The sequence below is a fragment of the Mchenga conophoros genome, linkage group LG3 (genome assembly GCF_057382185.1).
Source record: "Mchenga conophoros isolate Kocher_MC1m ecotype Shallow Benthic linkage group LG3, M_conophoros_male_GT1.1, whole genome shotgun sequence".
In the NCBI taxonomy this organism is placed as follows: Eukaryota; Metazoa; Chordata; class Actinopteri; order Cichliformes; family Cichlidae; genus Mchenga; species Mchenga conophoros.
Window position 1 is genome coordinate 58,110,144 of NC_140528.1, and position 16,658 is coordinate 58,126,801.

General features: G+C 39.1%; 1 protein-coding gene across 1 annotated transcript; it reads right to left on the minus strand.

Moving 5' to 3' along the window:
- Positions 1–294: 294 nt before the first annotated feature.
- Positions 295–9,931, minus strand: LOC146579736 (serine protease 27-like). Its single transcript, XM_085264459.1, has 6 exons — positions 9,872–9,931; positions 9,434–9,454; positions 7,085–7,247; positions 2,270–2,532; positions 2,036–2,184; positions 295–1,135 (listed from the first exon to the last, which is right to left on the minus strand). The coding sequence occupies exons 1-6, from the start codon at positions 9,927–9,929 to the stop codon at positions 752–754; spliced, it is 1,038 nt and encodes a 345-aa protein (XP_085120585.1). The 5' UTR covers positions 9,930–9,931; the 3' UTR covers positions 295–751.
- Between the last annotated feature and the right edge of the window lie 6,727 nt (positions 9,932–16,658).

Here is a 16,658-nt window from a genome sequence, read left to right on the forward strand (position 1 = left end):
TTCATTTTCTCATCTTCTCTTATTTTTCCATCATCGCATTAGAAAAAAATAGCAGACTTTCTGATACAAAAACTGATGGTACAAATGCTGTTAAATGTATGATGCTGGTTTAGCAATGCCTTCTCTATGAGGAAAAGTTATGTTGCACAATACGTTTCGAGGCACTCTAATGTAAAGAAAATATCTAGCTGGCAACATCAAGCTTGTGAATGATAGTCCTACCAACTCAACAACGAATACTATTTATTTAAATAACTCAAAATAGAATACAAAAGAATGCAGCACAGTAAATAGTATTTTAAAATTGCATGTTTTAATCATCAAAAGTGTAAGCATACCAAAACATGATTTGAACAGACCACAGATATATGCCCATATATAACGTGTTAACATTTAAAGAGAATTACTAAATAATGTTTAAAATGTATTACTTCAAATTTGCCAGGCTGTAGTTTTAAATCATTACTGAAGTCATGGAAATACATCAGATAAAGATTAGCCAATCACTGTAATTGAGAAACAGGATATAAGAAATTGTTGCCATTTTCAGATAAACAAATATTTCATGTCCAAATGTTTAAACTGTCCACTTCTTCTTCTCTTATGGTATCAACAGTTAGTCTAATTTCTACTAATAACTGTTTCGTTTCCCTTGTGAAGTGCCCAGAAACTTAAAGCTGTCCCATAAATCTCTTGGAGTAATGATTATTTCAACTTAGTATTTGAGTACAGGACTAGTAAATGTGTTGAGTTACATTCCACCACTTCCAAAAAACACTTGGAGCAACACAACAAGAACACAGAGAGAGGTGAAGTGAGTGAAGTGGATCAGGTTTTCACCACTGCAAAACAAACTGTCACTGTCACATGGGGTGGTGGGTGGTGTATCTGTAGTGGGTGGTGTTGATGTGGGGCAGGTGAAGATTAAGTCATAGTCAAAGTCCAGGGTGAAGTAGTTAACAAAGCCTGGTGGTGTTCCGGTGACGGTGGTGGTGATCCAGTTTTGGTACTGGGACACACGAGCGTAGACTCCAGGACTATTAGGCAAGGCGCAGCCTTGACCAAAACTCACGACTCCACTCTGGATCCAGATACCGCTATTATCTTTTGTCACAAGTGGTCCCCCCGAGTCTCCCTGTGAAAAAAGTGTAAAAGTTGTTAAAACAGATTGAGATCAGTTGAACATCTCATGGAGCTTAATTTCTACTAAATACATAAAATGTTTCCGGAGATGTTTGTGTTAATTGTCAATCAGACACACAACTTTTGCTGATTAGTTACAGTATCACCCAACACACTCAACTGCACGTCACTACATGATGTGATGTCACTGACAGAAATGATCACAAAACCTTTGGGAAAACCTTTATAGAATAAATTAAATACATCTAAGTGAAAATAATTACGAATTATGAGTAAATGAGCTTCAATGCAAAGCCTCTTTTCCACCAGTACCTTCTCAGCTTGACTCTACTTTACTTGGTTTCTGCCATTTTGTCGTACAATAGAGCACCACCTGCGTTGTATCATTAAAGCAACATGACAGAAAGTCCACTGACCTGAACACAAACTAACCATGGAAGGCTTCGAGGGGATTCTCTACCTGCTACTTGGTCTATGGTGGCTCTCGGACCATGGTGTTGGTTTCTGTGTACCCATTTCTGTTGTTGCATGCCTTCAAAATGGTGCTTTTGATTACTGTTAAGGAGTGACTCTCATGAGTCCTTGAGCTACACCACTGACTGGCCTATCAGTGACATGCAGTCTCTTGATGTCACATTTTTGTATCGATTTCGTTTGCTTGGAATACCGGCCGAGCAGTACTAAAGGAAAAAAAAAAAAGTACCTGGTACCAGGTGATAACACCTAACGAAAACCCTGAAAACTGAGTTGAGTCAAGTAGGTGCTAATGGAATAGGGCTATAATGTTAATAATCATAAACACTACTACAGAAAAGCAGTGAGTGGTTAAAAGCTGATAGTCAATGCAGTCAATTAGGCCTTACATTACAAATAAGCACAAAGTGGTAGTCACCTGACATGAATCCTTCCCGCCATTTTGCAGTCCAGCACAGATCATGTTATCTGTGATTGCAGCGAAGTTTTGTAATTCGCATCTGCACTGGTTGTTTCCCACTATTGGTACATTCACCTCCTGCAGAATCTCTGGGGTGGAACCACCACCTAATTGAGAAATGTTAAAAGGAAGATCATTTTTACTGAATCATTTATCACTAATAAAAGAAAATACATATTTTAAAAAACTTACTTTCTAGGGTACCAAAGCCAGTGACCCAGCTGCTGGTGCCACTGTTGAAAGTGCTGCCTGCTGCGGCTAAGCAGACTGGCTGAATGTAGTCTGTGAAATTCACAGGAGTCGACAGCTGCAGGAGGCACATGTCATTCTCAAATGTTGCAGCATTGTAGTCGGGATGGCAGATGATGTTTTCAAGTGTCACAGTAACTGCATTTGGGTTTGGACCAGACGCGGTGTTGTGGCCCAGAGTCACTTTTGTGGTGTGAAGATCAGCACTTGAATGAAAGAAAAAATATAGTTATTTTTATAGCATTGCATAGTGATCATTATCATTGAACTACCGTCACAACCAGGTAGCAACAGATGGTTGTGAGATTTTGATGATAAATATATACAGTGGCTTCCCAAAGTATTCGGCCCCCTTGAACTTTTCCACATTTTGTCACATTACAGCCACAAACATGAATCAATTTTATTGGAATCCCACGTGGAAGACCAATACAAAGTGGTGTACACGTGAGAAGTGGAATGAAAATCATACATGATTCCAAACATTTTTTACAAATAAATAACTGAAAAGTGGGGTGTGTGTAATTATTCAGCCCCCTGAGTCAATACTTTGTAGAACCCCTTTTTGCTGCAATTACAGCTGCCAGTCTTTTAGGGTATGTCTCTACCAGCTTTGCACATCTAGAAACTGAAATCCTTGCCCATTCTTCTTTGCAAAACAGCTCCAGCTCAGTCAGATTAGACGAACAGCGTTTGAGAACTGCAGTTTTAGATCTTGCCACAGGTTCTCGATTGGATTTAGATCTGGACTTTGACTGGGCCATTTGAACACATGGATATGTTTTGTTTTAAACCATTCCATTGTTGCCCTGGCTTTATGTTTAGGGTCGTTGTGCTGCTGGAAGGTGAACCTCCGCCTAGTGATGTGACGTTCTGTATCGAGGCTTCGAAGCGTGTGTCGAGTAATGGAGGGGGCGTTTCCGCGAAGCGCGTATCGAGGCTTGCTTCATTTATGGGAGGAGCTGAAAATGATGACGTCCGAAGCCTCGCTGCCCGGCTGTACCACGTGACTGGTTCAGGAAGCGGTTCGAACTGTACCGCGAGCTATGACAGCGATATACACCCCTCAGACTCCATTCAAAATGTGGGTGTTTGATGGAGAGTTGCGGTTAGTGAGAGAGAGTTAGAGACAGTTTGGAGAGAGGTTGGAGGTTTATGAGAGTGAGGAGAGAAAGTCAGGAGAGAATGGAGCCAGCTACGAAGAGAAGGATGTCCTCCCCTGTGTGGGAACATTTTGAGCTTATATCTCCCAACAAGGTATGTAAATTTCCACAGAAGATGTATTTTCATAATACTGATGGTGCAATAAAACCTATGTTAAGCTGTCTGTACTTTTGTACAAGGTGAGGTGTTTGCTATGTGCCAGGGAGCTGGGATATAACAACAACACCTTATCCATGCAGCAGCGCCTCTTCTTTCTCAGGAGACTGAAAAGATTCGGCATGAGCCCCCGCATCCTCAGGACCTTCTATCACTGTGCCATTGAGAGCATCCTCACTGGATGCATCACCACCTGGTATGGCAACAGCACCGCCTACAACTGCAAAGTTCTCCAGCGAGTAGTGCGGTGCTCTGAACGGATAATTGGAGGTGAGCTTCCCTCCCTCCAAGACATCTACAGGAAGCGCTGCCTGAGGAAAGCGGGGAGGATCATCAAGGACTCCAGTCACCCCAGCCATAAACTGTTCAGACTGCTTCCATCAGGAAGGAGGTTCTGCAGCATCCGGTCCCGTACCAGCAGACTGAGAGACAGCTTTTTCCATCAGGCCATCAGACTGCTGAACACGTCATAGACACCTCAGCTTCACTACTGGAACTTTAACATTATGCACTCCATACTGTACAGTAACGCCACTGTTTTGCACATGTCTCAACTCTGTATATTTTTATATATTTTATTTATTGTTTACTCTATTTAATTTGTAAAATATGTGTATACACACACACACACACACACACACACACACACACACACACACACACACACAAAATATTTAGTATACGCATCCAGAAATGCATACACTATTATATATTGTACATATATTTATTAGTTTCAGATGTAGCCATTATCGTATTTTGCTTGTTTACATTATTGTATTTGCACAACTCTGTTGCTTGTGAAGCTCGCACACAAGAATTTCACTCACATGTGCTGTACCAATGTACCTGCACATGTGATGTGACAATAAAAGTGATTTGATTTGATTTGCTTAGGCACTATAGAGCTATGCATGAGAATAAGGGGAACACCGATTGTGGAGCAAGACCAGGTGAGCCATCAAATGCCATGATAATATAGCATGCAGTAATGTTACTAAATGATATAACAATATTATACAATGCAATAAGTTATGTGTGTGATATTTCTATTTGTGCTTTGTCTTTATTGTCTTTCCCCAGGAGAACAATCTCAAATAGATGGAGACCTGGTTAGCATGGTGATTGAGGACTCCCAGCCATTTAGCATTGTGCAGGACAAAGGATTTAAAAGATGTGTTAAATCATTAAATCCTAGCTATGTTCTCCCCACTAAAAGGTCATAAAAGCAGTGAAAATGTAGTTTTTACAGAATAAAATGTGAACAGGCAGGACTGAGGCTCAAAGCCTCAGTGTGTAGCTGTCCATACCTCAACGTTACAAAAGCACAACTGCTGTCCACACCCCAACCACACCTCACCTCACGGTAAATGATCATTTCCATTTTAAACATTTCCAAATGATCATTTTCCATACTGCCAGTATAAATATACACAGTATACTGCATCACTACAATATACATGTTTTACACACTCCTTTTGTTGTTCACATTTACAGGCTGTGTGCAAAAGGCCTCACTCTTCAAATTCATGCCAACTACTATTTTTACGTCCAGTAGGTGTCCTACTAGAGCAAATGAAGCTTCAAGAAGCTTTGCACTGGAGTGAACCACTTGGATGAAAAGCTTCAGTGCTTCATGAAGCTTCATCTGCCCATCACTAGCCGTCACAGAGCAGCTGTATTTGTACTGACATTAGATTACACACAGGTGCACTCTATTTAGTCATTAGCACTCATCAGGCAATGTCTATGGGCAACTGACTGCACTGAGATCAAAGGGGGCTGAATAATTACGCACACCCCACTTTGCAGTTATTTATTTGTAAAAAATGTTTGGAATCATGTATGATTTTCGTTCCACTTCTCATGTGTACACCACTTTGTATTGGTCTTTCACGTGGAATTCCAATAAAATTGATTCATGTTTGTGGCTGTAATGTGACAAAATGTGGAAAAGTTCAAGGGGGCCGAATACTTTTGCAAGCCACTGTTTAAATTGAATCATTTCATTCAAACACTGAAGAGCCGTTGTAGTCCAAGAAAATGATTTTGATGGATGGGCATTTCCTCTATCCCTGCATGTGCGTGTGCACGTGAGTTGAATGGTGAGGCTTACTTTTGTGCATAGCTAGAGTTTGTTATCTTTTGACAGAACAAAGTTAGCAGGTTCCCAACTTACATCTTCATGCTAAACTTGCATGCTGCTGGGGGCCTGGATCTCCTCCATACCTGCTTCATACCCTGGTGGACGGGGCTGTGGCTCCCCACACTCCCTAGCAGATCGTTACATGGAGAAACCTTTGGAATACAAGCGTGCTGATCCACACAGGTGTGCACACAGGTGTACACACGGGTGTTCACAGACACGGACTACACCTTTCTTGGCTGCTGCCTCAAAGCACATTGTGCGCTGTCTATCTTGCGTGCTGCACAATATCGTTTAATATTTAGTATCTACTGTTATCTACTTCTAGCTAGTTTATTGTGATGGTGCTGTTTTTTATTATGTTGCTCTTTTTTTTGTTTGCTTTCTCTTCTGTTTTTTTTTCTCCATACAGGTGATCCAGGTGTTTTGTTTGTTTTTCTTTCTTTCTTCCCCCCTTTCTCACCGTCTCTTCTCCCCTTTGGTTTTCTTTCTCTCCCTCTCTTTCTTTCATTCTTTCTCCCTGTCCTATCACCCAGTCATGTCTGTCCCGTTTTTAGCAACTGAAAATAAAATAAATTCATAATTATAATAAAGGTCAATCAAATGGACCAATATGGCAAGGCCATGATGATCCACTTGGTAAAATAAATCCGCTTGGCATCTTTCTTGGCCTTAAGACAACAATTCTGATGGCTATAAATCCAAACGGGACACAAAAAAAAAAAAAAAAAAAAAAAACTTGCATGCTGCTGATTGTAAGTTCACATTGGATGGAAAGACGTGACTGGTATTAAGTTTCTCATCTAACCCTGGCTGTTACTCAGCGTTGTCACAATTTGATCACAACATTACATTATTAAGAAATGTGTTACTACCAACTGTGAGTTGAAAATTATCAGTGGAGAAATTACTCTAAAAACTGTTGGGGTGCTTTTGAGTAAATGTGTGCAATTAGTTTTTTTAAGACTTTAAAAATGTCCTTTCACTAATTTCAGAAAAAGAAAACATCAGTTGGTTATGAACAAAAATATTAAAATCACTGTGCAATAACATCCATTGCCTTACATGCCGAACAGGCCACCTGTCCATCACAGGGATACCCCAGAGAGGGACAGAGACACACACTCTCGCTTCCATAATCAATTAAAAAAAATATTTAGCCTTTAAAAAGTGTTGTCTGCAGAAGAAACCCACATGGCACAGGGAGAATATGTAAACTCTACTCCAAGAGGTTGAAACCTCCAACAGGCGTTAACCACTGCACCACCACAGAAACACTTGCAGTGTTGACTTACGGTGTAATGCAGTGAGCAGCTGTCAGCACCCAGTCGTTGGAGATTAGGGACCCTCCACAGAAAAAAGAGCCATCTTTGGATAAAGATACCTGCCAGGGCCAACTTCCAGGGGCTGCATCTTCACCTCCTACGATTCTAGGATTTTTAATAACCCTGCCACATGCTGAGAGAATAAGACACAACAGTTAAATACTGAATATGTTGATAAGCCACAGCATTATAGGGAGTGCAGAATTATTAGGCAAATGAGTATTTTGTCCACATCATCCTCTTCATGCATGTTGTCTTACTCCAAGCTGTATAGGCTCGAAAGCCTACTACCAATTAAGCATATTAGGTGATGTGCATCTCTGTAATGAGAAGGGGTGTGGTCTAATGACATCAACACCCTATATCAGGTGTGCATAATTATTGGGCAACGTCCTTTCCTTTGGCAAAATGGGTCAAAAGAAGGACTTGACAGGCTCAGAAAAGTCAAAAATAGTGAGATATCTTGCAGAGGGATGCAGCAGTCTCAAAATTGCAAAGCTTCTGAAGCGTGATCATCGAACAATCAAGCGTTTCATTCAAAATAGTCAACAGGGTCGCAAGAAGCGTGTGGAAAACCAAGGCGCCAAATAACTGCCCATGAACTGAGAAAAGTCAAGCGTGCAGCTGCCAAGATGCCACTTGCCGCCAGTTTGGCCATATTTCAGAGCTGCAACATCACTGGAGTGCCCAAAAGCACAAGGTGTGCAATACTCAGAGACATGGCCAAGGTAAGAAAGGCTGAAAGACGACCACCACTGAACAAGACACACAAGCTGAAATGTCAAGACTGGGCCAAGAAATATCTCAAGACTGGTTTTTCTAAGGTTTTATGGACTGATGAAATGAGAGTGAGTCTTGATGGGCCAGATGGATGGGCCCGTGGCTGGATTGGTAAAGGGCAGAGAGCTCCAGTCTGACTCAGACGCCAGCAAGGTGGAGGTGGAGTACTGGTTTGTGCTGGTATCATCAAAGATGAGCTTGTGGGGCCTTTTCGGGTTGAGGATGGAGTCAAGCTCAACTCCCAGTCCTACTGCCAGTTCCTGGAAGACACCTTCTTCAAGCAGTGGTACAGGAAGAAGTCTGCATCCTTCAAGAAAAACATGATTTTCATGCAGGACAATGCTCCATCACACGCGTCCAAGTACTCCACAGCGTGGCTGGCAAGAAAGGGTATAAAAGAAGAAAAACTAATGACATGGCCACCTCGTTCACCTGATCTGAACCCCATTGAGAACCTGTGGTCCATCATCAAATGTGAGATTTACAAGGAGGGAAAACAGTACACCTCTCTGAACAGTGTCTGGGAGGCTGTGGTTGCTGCTGCACGCAATGTTGATGGTGAACAGATCAAAACACTGACAGAATCCATGGATGGCAGGCTTTTGAGTGTCCTTGCAAAGAAAGGTGGCTATATTGGTCGCTGATTTGTTTTTGTTTTGTTTTTGAATGTCAGAAATGTATATTTGTGAATGTGGAGATGTTATATTGGTTTCACTGGTAAAAATAAATAATTGAAATGGGTATATATTTGTTTTTTTTGTTAAGTTGCCTAATAATTATGCACAGTAATAGTCATCTGCACACACAGATATCCCCCTAAAATAGCTAAAACTAAAAACAAACTAAAAACTACTTCCAAAAACATTCAGCTTTGATATTAATGAGTTTTTTGGGTTCATTGAGAACATGGTTGTTGTTCAATAATAAAATTATTCCTCAAAAATACAACTTGCCTAATAATTCTGCACTCCCTGTATAACCATTCACACGTTCAGTGAGTAACATCTCATGAAGAGTTCTGATGGGAGATGATAGATGTAAAGTCATAAAAACATTGTTGCACATGAACCACACTCAACCACAGAAAAGGTATTTTGTGACATTTTAGTGCAAAATTGTTCAGGGAAAACTTCAAAGAACATAAGAGAGCTAGAGATTAATAATAAGCAATGATTAAATGCACAGTGCTTTATAAACACATGGTGAGTGGAAAAAAGGTTAGGGAAGAAGAAACAGTAAAAAAAATCAAGTGTTAAGTCTAATCTTAAAAGTAGAGAGGATGTCGGTCTCCTCAGTGAAAACTGGGAGCAGGTGCCACAAAGGAAGACTCTGCCTCCCATACTCTTACTGATTATCAACGATACAGTAGTTTACTAATACCATTTACCCTGTGGATTTCAACAGATAAATGAAAAATAAAATCTTGACAGATACCCAGCTCAGACGTTCAATTGGCACTCCCATTGGTGTAGGTTTAAATATAATTTAAAAAAAAAGGTTAAGTATGAAAAACTTTCAGAATTGTTCTTGGATGCTTACCAGGCTGCTGTGAATGAACATCTAAAAATTGGAACACAAAGACAAATATATCAAAATAGAGGTAATACACATCATGACTAGTCCATAGTGAATAAGTATTTTTATTCAATTGCAACTAATATGAAATAACTCTAATGTTTAAAACATAATAATAATAATAATAATTAAAATAATTAGTATAATAACATTCTATTCCATATAATTTAGAAGAGAAAATAAAGAAAGAAAAAAATAAGAAGAGCAGAATTTAAGGATGTCAAAAAATTCTTTCCCATCTTGCAGAATGCTACAGGCAGGATGCATTTCATACTATCCAGCTAAAATAAAATTTATTATAAAATTCTTTAGTATCTGTAATTAAACTTTCCACACTTCATCTGAAAGAAGTAATGGGAAAGATTTTAATACTACAAACAGAAATACAATTTTCTCTCTCACCTTCGCCAAAAAGAATGATCATCACAGAGAAAAAGCACAAGAACCGTTGGAGGGCCATTGTTGACTACGCTGGCTTTAATTTGACTTCAACTGTTAAATACTATAAATCTTGTGTTCAGCTCCACCCACAAGCTCACACAACCAGACCTGATTCCTTTCACTGACCACTGAAATAACAATAGTAACAAAAGGTAAAGCAACAAGTCAAACAAGTTGGCCTTTGTTTTGTTTGAGGAACTGTTCAAAGGCTGCACATATTCTTTGAAATACGCACTGGGATTCAAAGAAATATTATGTAAAAGAAGAAACTATTGTATAGTTCTTGGTATATTTTGCCATGCGGTTGGAGGTTGGCATGACTATAAAATCATCTTAACATTGTCACGGAGAATGTGGAAACGTTCAAGGGGGCCGAATACTTTTGCAAGCCACTGTACATGGTTCTCACCTTGAAGCATGGAGGAGAAGGTGTGATAGCATGGTGGTGCTCTGCTGGAGACACTGTTAGGGATTTATTCAAAATTGAAGGCACACTGAACCAGCTTGGCTACCACAGCATCCTGCAGTACTTTGCCATACTGGTGCTCTTGATTGATCTTTATTATTTATTTATTTTTTACTTTTAAGTTATTACAATCGGAACAGACATGACCGGGGATAGGAAAGGGAAAGACGTAGAAAAGAGAAGTTCAAGAAAAGGACAGGGAAAGAAAACAGAGGGGAAGAGGGACAGTGAGAAAAGATCCATTTAATCGCCTTGGCACTTCAATGTTAATGTTAGAACTGATGTTACGAATGCTGTTAAATGTATAATGTTGGTGTAGCAATGGCATGTTTATGAGGAATAAAAACGGTTGCAGAAAAGCTCAACAAAAAGTGTAGTTTAATTACAGATTGAAACATTTTCCTCCCGCCTGTCAATTACCACGTTGTCTTCATCGACAAGCACTGGTGACTGCCTGCTGTACATGTGTCAACAGTCCCAGAGGAGAAAGTGAGTGAGTGATCCTTCAGGGCCAAAGTGGACAACTGGTAAATACAAAGAAAAGCAGAAAAGTTGACATATGTCACTTAAGAGTGAGAATTGATCAAAAGAAGGAGGTTGTGATAAGAATTGGTTGTGATTGATTGGAGCATAATTCACAGCTGTTAGACTTTCAGAAATCTGTTGACTCCTCTCAATCAAATAGGCTGTGATACAGGGATGTTTTCTATGTTAGCGATGGAATATTTGCAATGGTGTTTAATTCATCCAAGAGCTGCGTTTTTTTTCTCTTATTTTAACCCTCCAGTTTTGAATCTTATTTCTTTTATTTCTTTTATTTTTGTTTTTATATGACACAATTTTAAAAAATTGTACCAAAAAGCCATTTTTTAAGAGCTATAATACTTAAGTTTATGATGCACAGTAACCTTTCTGAGTGAGTGTAACAAACCAACAATAAAAACATTAATATTCTTTTATCTTGTCAATGTGAACCTAGACATGACTGAAGTAAGAGTCCAGATGTTGCTAACCATGTTTTGTTGATGTTGTGATGGCATCCTGAGGAATGTAAAATGCTGTGTTGTAGCACAATTTTTCTAACAATATACCTTTCACGTTTGAACAATATATCACGTTATTACAATATACATAATTATCACGTTCGTACAATATAAATATTATATTGTACGAACGTGGTATTATATTGTTCAAATGTGAAAGGTATATTGCACGAACATGAAAAGTATATTGTTAGAACAATAAACTTTTCACGTTATAATGTGATGTAGCTCTATTTTTCTTTTGCCTGGGTGGCAGCTCTACGCTTACGTACTCGGATGAGCTTGCCTCATCCTACAAGTTGTGCCTCCATCTCTTGTGTCCAGATCACACGCTGCACTGCCGTGCTGCTCCACCTTTTCACTTTCATTTCTGTGTTTGTGCGTGCGCAGTGTGAGAGGCTGCATTGAGGGGCGACAGGATTTCAAACTGGTTTGATTATCATGCGACCATACGATTGATGATTGGGAGCTGGTCGTGAGGTGTTAACTGCTTTTTGTTATCCCATGTATACTACACGATGCACACACGATTAAGGCAAAACTTGGGCCAAACGGTTGCGCGACTGAAAAATCGGCTCAAAATGGGCCAAAAATCGCACAGTGTATGGCCAGCTTTTGGAGGCTAGCTCCAAACAAACATCTGCAGCTTGGCAGTGTATACAGCACTATAATGACCAGACCTAATTCTTTTGAAAACCATACATCTTTCCACAGGTCCCCACTTCATCAGACATCACCTGGACTCAGAGCTGGATGAGGCCAGCACAAACAGCGGCCTAACCGACTAAGATGATGGATCCATGGGGTCAGGAAAGCCAGAAGCAGAGGAACTGGAGAGGTACCTTTCATGTCCATTCACTGGAGGTGTGGATCTATTGCATGGCTTTCCTCACATCAAGAAGCTGTCGATCAAAGTCAATACAGCTCTTCCTGCATCTGGAGCTTGTGAAGGACTTCTCAGTCATGCAGGACTCCTGTTCACTGCTGAACAGTTACAGCTTCACAGAAAGAACCATGAGAGCAAACTGCTGCTGAAGCTTAACCATCACTTCACTGAGTGAAGAAATGTCACATTTTTGCTAAATATGCAGAAATAGATGCACACCCATACAATTTATGGTAAACTGAGCTGCCTTGTATGAACATATGTTGAAGCTGCCTCGTTCTGTTTTCTCTGAGGCTGCTGTGCCATTTGGAGCAAAAATGAATATAAAGTTTACAGCATATCTTGTCACTGGAAATTGTTTGCACTGTTTATATGTTTATATTATTTACTGTAGGTATTGGTGAAAAAAGCTTTATGTTGTGAAAACTGAAATCTGGAAATTAGAATTGTTGTGCCTTATTTTGTTGATTTTTTTATATATATTCCTTTTGAAAATGGTAAAATCTGTGTATTTATTTATTTTTGTTTGTCTGATAACATTTATTTAAAAAATAAATCTGACATTTCAAACAGTTACTCGCTACTTGAGTAGTCTTTTCGCCAAGTACTTTTTTACTCTTACTTGAGTAATTTTTTTGACGACTACTTTTCACTTTTACTTGAGTAATAATATTTTAAAGTAATGCTACTCTTACTTGAGTACAATTTTTAGATACTCGACCCACCTTGGTAATTAGTTAGATTACTCGTTACTGAAAAAAGTAACGCCGTTTGTAACGTCGTTATTCCCATCACTGTTGATTGATGGGATCGTGAATAATGAGTAATGAATCGTGAATAACATCCCTATGTGCTTTTGTGCTTGAGATCAAAGCAAAGTATTTAAAAAAAAAACAACTCTGGTGTATAAGTCAATCAACAAATTGACTTTTCATTATCACACTGTAACACCATGTGTGTTTTTCCTGTCTTACAATAGAAGTTTTCATTGGCAACCACTTAAACTCTCACCGCATGCATGTTTCTTTGTACTGATCAAAAGCAACAAGTCATTCTGGTTGACTATCCACATCATGTCTAAAGGAGGGTAACACCTAAAGTTATGTTGCACAATAAGTTTCCAAGCACGCTAATGTAAAACACAATGTGAGGTCACTGCTACCTGGTAAAAAAACACAAAAAATACTTGTTTAACCTGTCAAGCTGCTCACAGCGGAGGACAAAAAGGTTTAGCAGGAAAGTTCAAGCTTGTGAATAATAGTCCTCCCAACCCATCAACAAATACCATTTATTTACATAACTCCATTCTTCTTCACAGACACCCCCCTCCCCCAATTTGTGATTTTGAGTGAACAGATCTAATTCAATAGAAGAAACCTTTACATGTTCAAAATAAATCATGTTACTTTACTTAACATTAATCGTCTGTATTTTAACTGATTGTAACATGTTGGATTATCCTCTCAATCAGAGAGACTGATCTGCCACCACGTACTCATCCCAGGGAATCAAACACTCCCATCCAGACACCAGTGTTTTTGAGTGAACAGGTCTGTTAGATATAAAGAACCTGTACATGTTCCCATCAAAATACATCATATTACTTTACTTATCATTGCCTTCTGTATTTTAACGGATTTTCACATGTCGGAATTAGCACAAAGCATCCCAAAGCATCCCATTTTGGTCAGTAGTTGTAGTCCACACTGGAGGTGGGAAGGACTCCAGGAGTCACAAGTCAGCCAGCCAGGACGCTGTGGTCAGTCTGTTTTCAGTTGTTTGTTTAGCTTGTACCTACTTCCTAGCTTTGTTTTTAATTTCTGGTCAGGTTTAGACATAAACTACTTTATATAGAACATAAACTGAAGGAGTTCACATCATTTTAAAATACCTGTGCAGTGAAGCACTGTAAGGGTCATTCATGTAGGTTTTTTATTTGTTGCCCACCTCAATTTTGGTGGGTCTATTATGATGTGTTCTTTTGTAATCTTAGAGGGAAGGGTCCCCACAAATTAAGACAAATCCAAGATTACAATACCCCCTAAAGGACACAAAGGGGGGGGCACTGAGTGGTCTAAGTATAAAAATGATAGGTGTCATATGCAGTGGAATTCACAGTCCGTAGAGCTCAGTCCAGCTGAAAATTTGGACAGATGAGTTGTAGAGTGACTATAAATCTATAGTAAGAAAACTTGAGGTTGTGCTTGTGGCCTTAATGACTTGCTTTATGTTATTTTTTATTAAATGTGTATATTCCCAGCTTTACAAACAAATACAAAAAAACACAAATTAAAAGAGCTCTCATCATAATGTCAGTAATGTATTCGTTACAGATGCTTTTTTAACCCAGGTATTCGTCTGAGCCTTCAGCACACATCAGCCTCTTCTGCTGATGAATCACATCTACAGCCACAGTCCATATTGTATCCAAGTATTTCACAAGTGTAATTAGAAATGATAAAGAAAAAGCACAGTTCTATATAAGGCCCTTAACAGCTGCCTGTGGCACTTTTATTTTAAGGTGTTGGGTTTTTTTGTTGTTTATTGTGGACTTTACTATTTTCACTCTTTATCGTGCTGCTGTAACACAACAATTTCCCTTGTAGTATCAATAAAATACCTATTTGTCTATATATTTTGTGTTTGAAAGGTGCAGGATAAATATGTGGAGGTGATGGACAGAGAAGGATTTGTTTATTCAGTATTATGCTCAACTGTTAGGTAGTTAGGCAATGCAAATGTTTACTGAGGTATACATCAAGTATAACTTTTTACTCTGCCTTGATAAAACCAGCCATTACATTGCCCCATGACACATCATCATACTTCTGCAGCTTTTGGCTCATTCAACTTACCATGTAAATTTGCCTGGTCAATATATCGACAACCCTTTTACCCGTGCAAACAGCAGCCCCGCTGATAATCCTTAGGATAACACATGTATTCAGGGTGCAGTTTTGATTCTAAGTGCGTGAATGAGAGAGCTGTGAGGAAGAGAGTAGGTGGTTATTTGTTCTCCCCCAAGAAAATAAACTGTACCATCCATGAGCTGCAGAAGCTTGCAAACTGAAGCTGACTTCAAGGGAAATAGATATAACAGTTTTTCCTCCTACATGAAAAAGTAATTGTTGTTTTTCACTTTTTAGGTCCAAGTTCAAACCAACACAGCATAGATGTCTCTATCAGCTACTGTATTAAAGATGTAATTTCAGACAATACAAGTTTTTTTTCATTCACTTTGTTTCTTTATAAGTTTTAATTCTGCAAAGACCAGATGCCTTGTAGTCTTACTTATAAGTGCCATGAAAAAAAATAAATAATCATGAAATGTCCCAAATTGTTTTACGATGCTGGAGACATGAAGAGGTGATCCTTTTTAGACAGACACATACCTGCCTAATAATCAGATAGAATAAACCTATTTGTAAATCATGCTATTTCAACAAATGACTGAAACAGGATAGGTCACCACAGACTAGTGTAAAAACTGAAATACAAAACAATTTTGAAATGTGAATTATTGGTATATAACAAGATCCTCTCCGGGTTGCTCTTGGATGTCTGAACAAAGGACAACAAACGGCCGGACTGCACACAAATGCTTTGTCATACAGAAAAAAATATATAAAAGGTGGGGTATTCATTATTTTGCAACCCTTGTTTGTCACATACCTACGTTACTTTTATCTCCACCCTTTATTTTCTCTTTCTTTGTGGATCACCTGTTACTGATTATCCCATCAGTCCGCACTTGATACCTAACTCCTTCCCTTTGTTCTCATCTACATTGTCTTGTCTTTTTCCGCTAAGGTCAAGCTTTCAACCTTTTTTCCTTGCAGAAGTTTTGCCTCCTTTCTTATTTAGCTTTTGTTCTTATGTTGACTATGTTTACTAGTGATGTAACCTGTGTTTTTGGGCCGTTGTCCTTTGTCTTCCACTAGCCTGTGTTTTTCTAAATCGTCTTGTGTTTTGTGTGTGGCTTCCATACATACAATAGCATAAGTAGCATAATGCAACTATTTTCCTCTTTACTCACAAAGCTTCAGATGTTTCGGGAGCTTTTCTGAGAAGAGGAAGTTGACATATGCCACGAAAAAGCTGGTGGGGCATGTTTCTGGAGTTAAAATATGTGGCTGTACCTGTAATACATTGGAACTGAGGTGTGTGTTGGTATGTTAATCCATAAACCTGACAAAACAATGATAAGCTTGTAAGCAGAAGGTTAAACTGTTGTTTGCCAAGTCTGTCTGTTTTTGTTTCACTGTCTTGCACAGATGACTAATGTAGACCAGAGTACATATGCGTGTTTATCCAAGTACACAGGTACTCGGTGGTAATAAAAAGCTCAAGTAC

What these genes read in the sequence shown, in the direction of transcription:
- LOC146579736 (XM_085264459.1), bottom strand. Translation starts at nt 9,929, where the DNA reads ATGGCCCTCCAACGGTTCTTGTGCTTTTTCTCTGTGATGATCATTCTT. An exon ending in TGTTCATTCACAGCAGCCTG is followed by an intron (nt 7,248 to 9,433) that starts GTAAGCATCCAA and finishes TTATTCTCTCAG; the next exon opens with CATGTGGCAGGGTTATTAAA. An exon ending in GCGGGAAGGATTCATGTCAG is followed by an intron (nt 1,136 to 2,035) that starts GTGACTACCACT and finishes CTTTTTTCACAG; the next exon opens with GGAGACTCGGGGGGACCACT.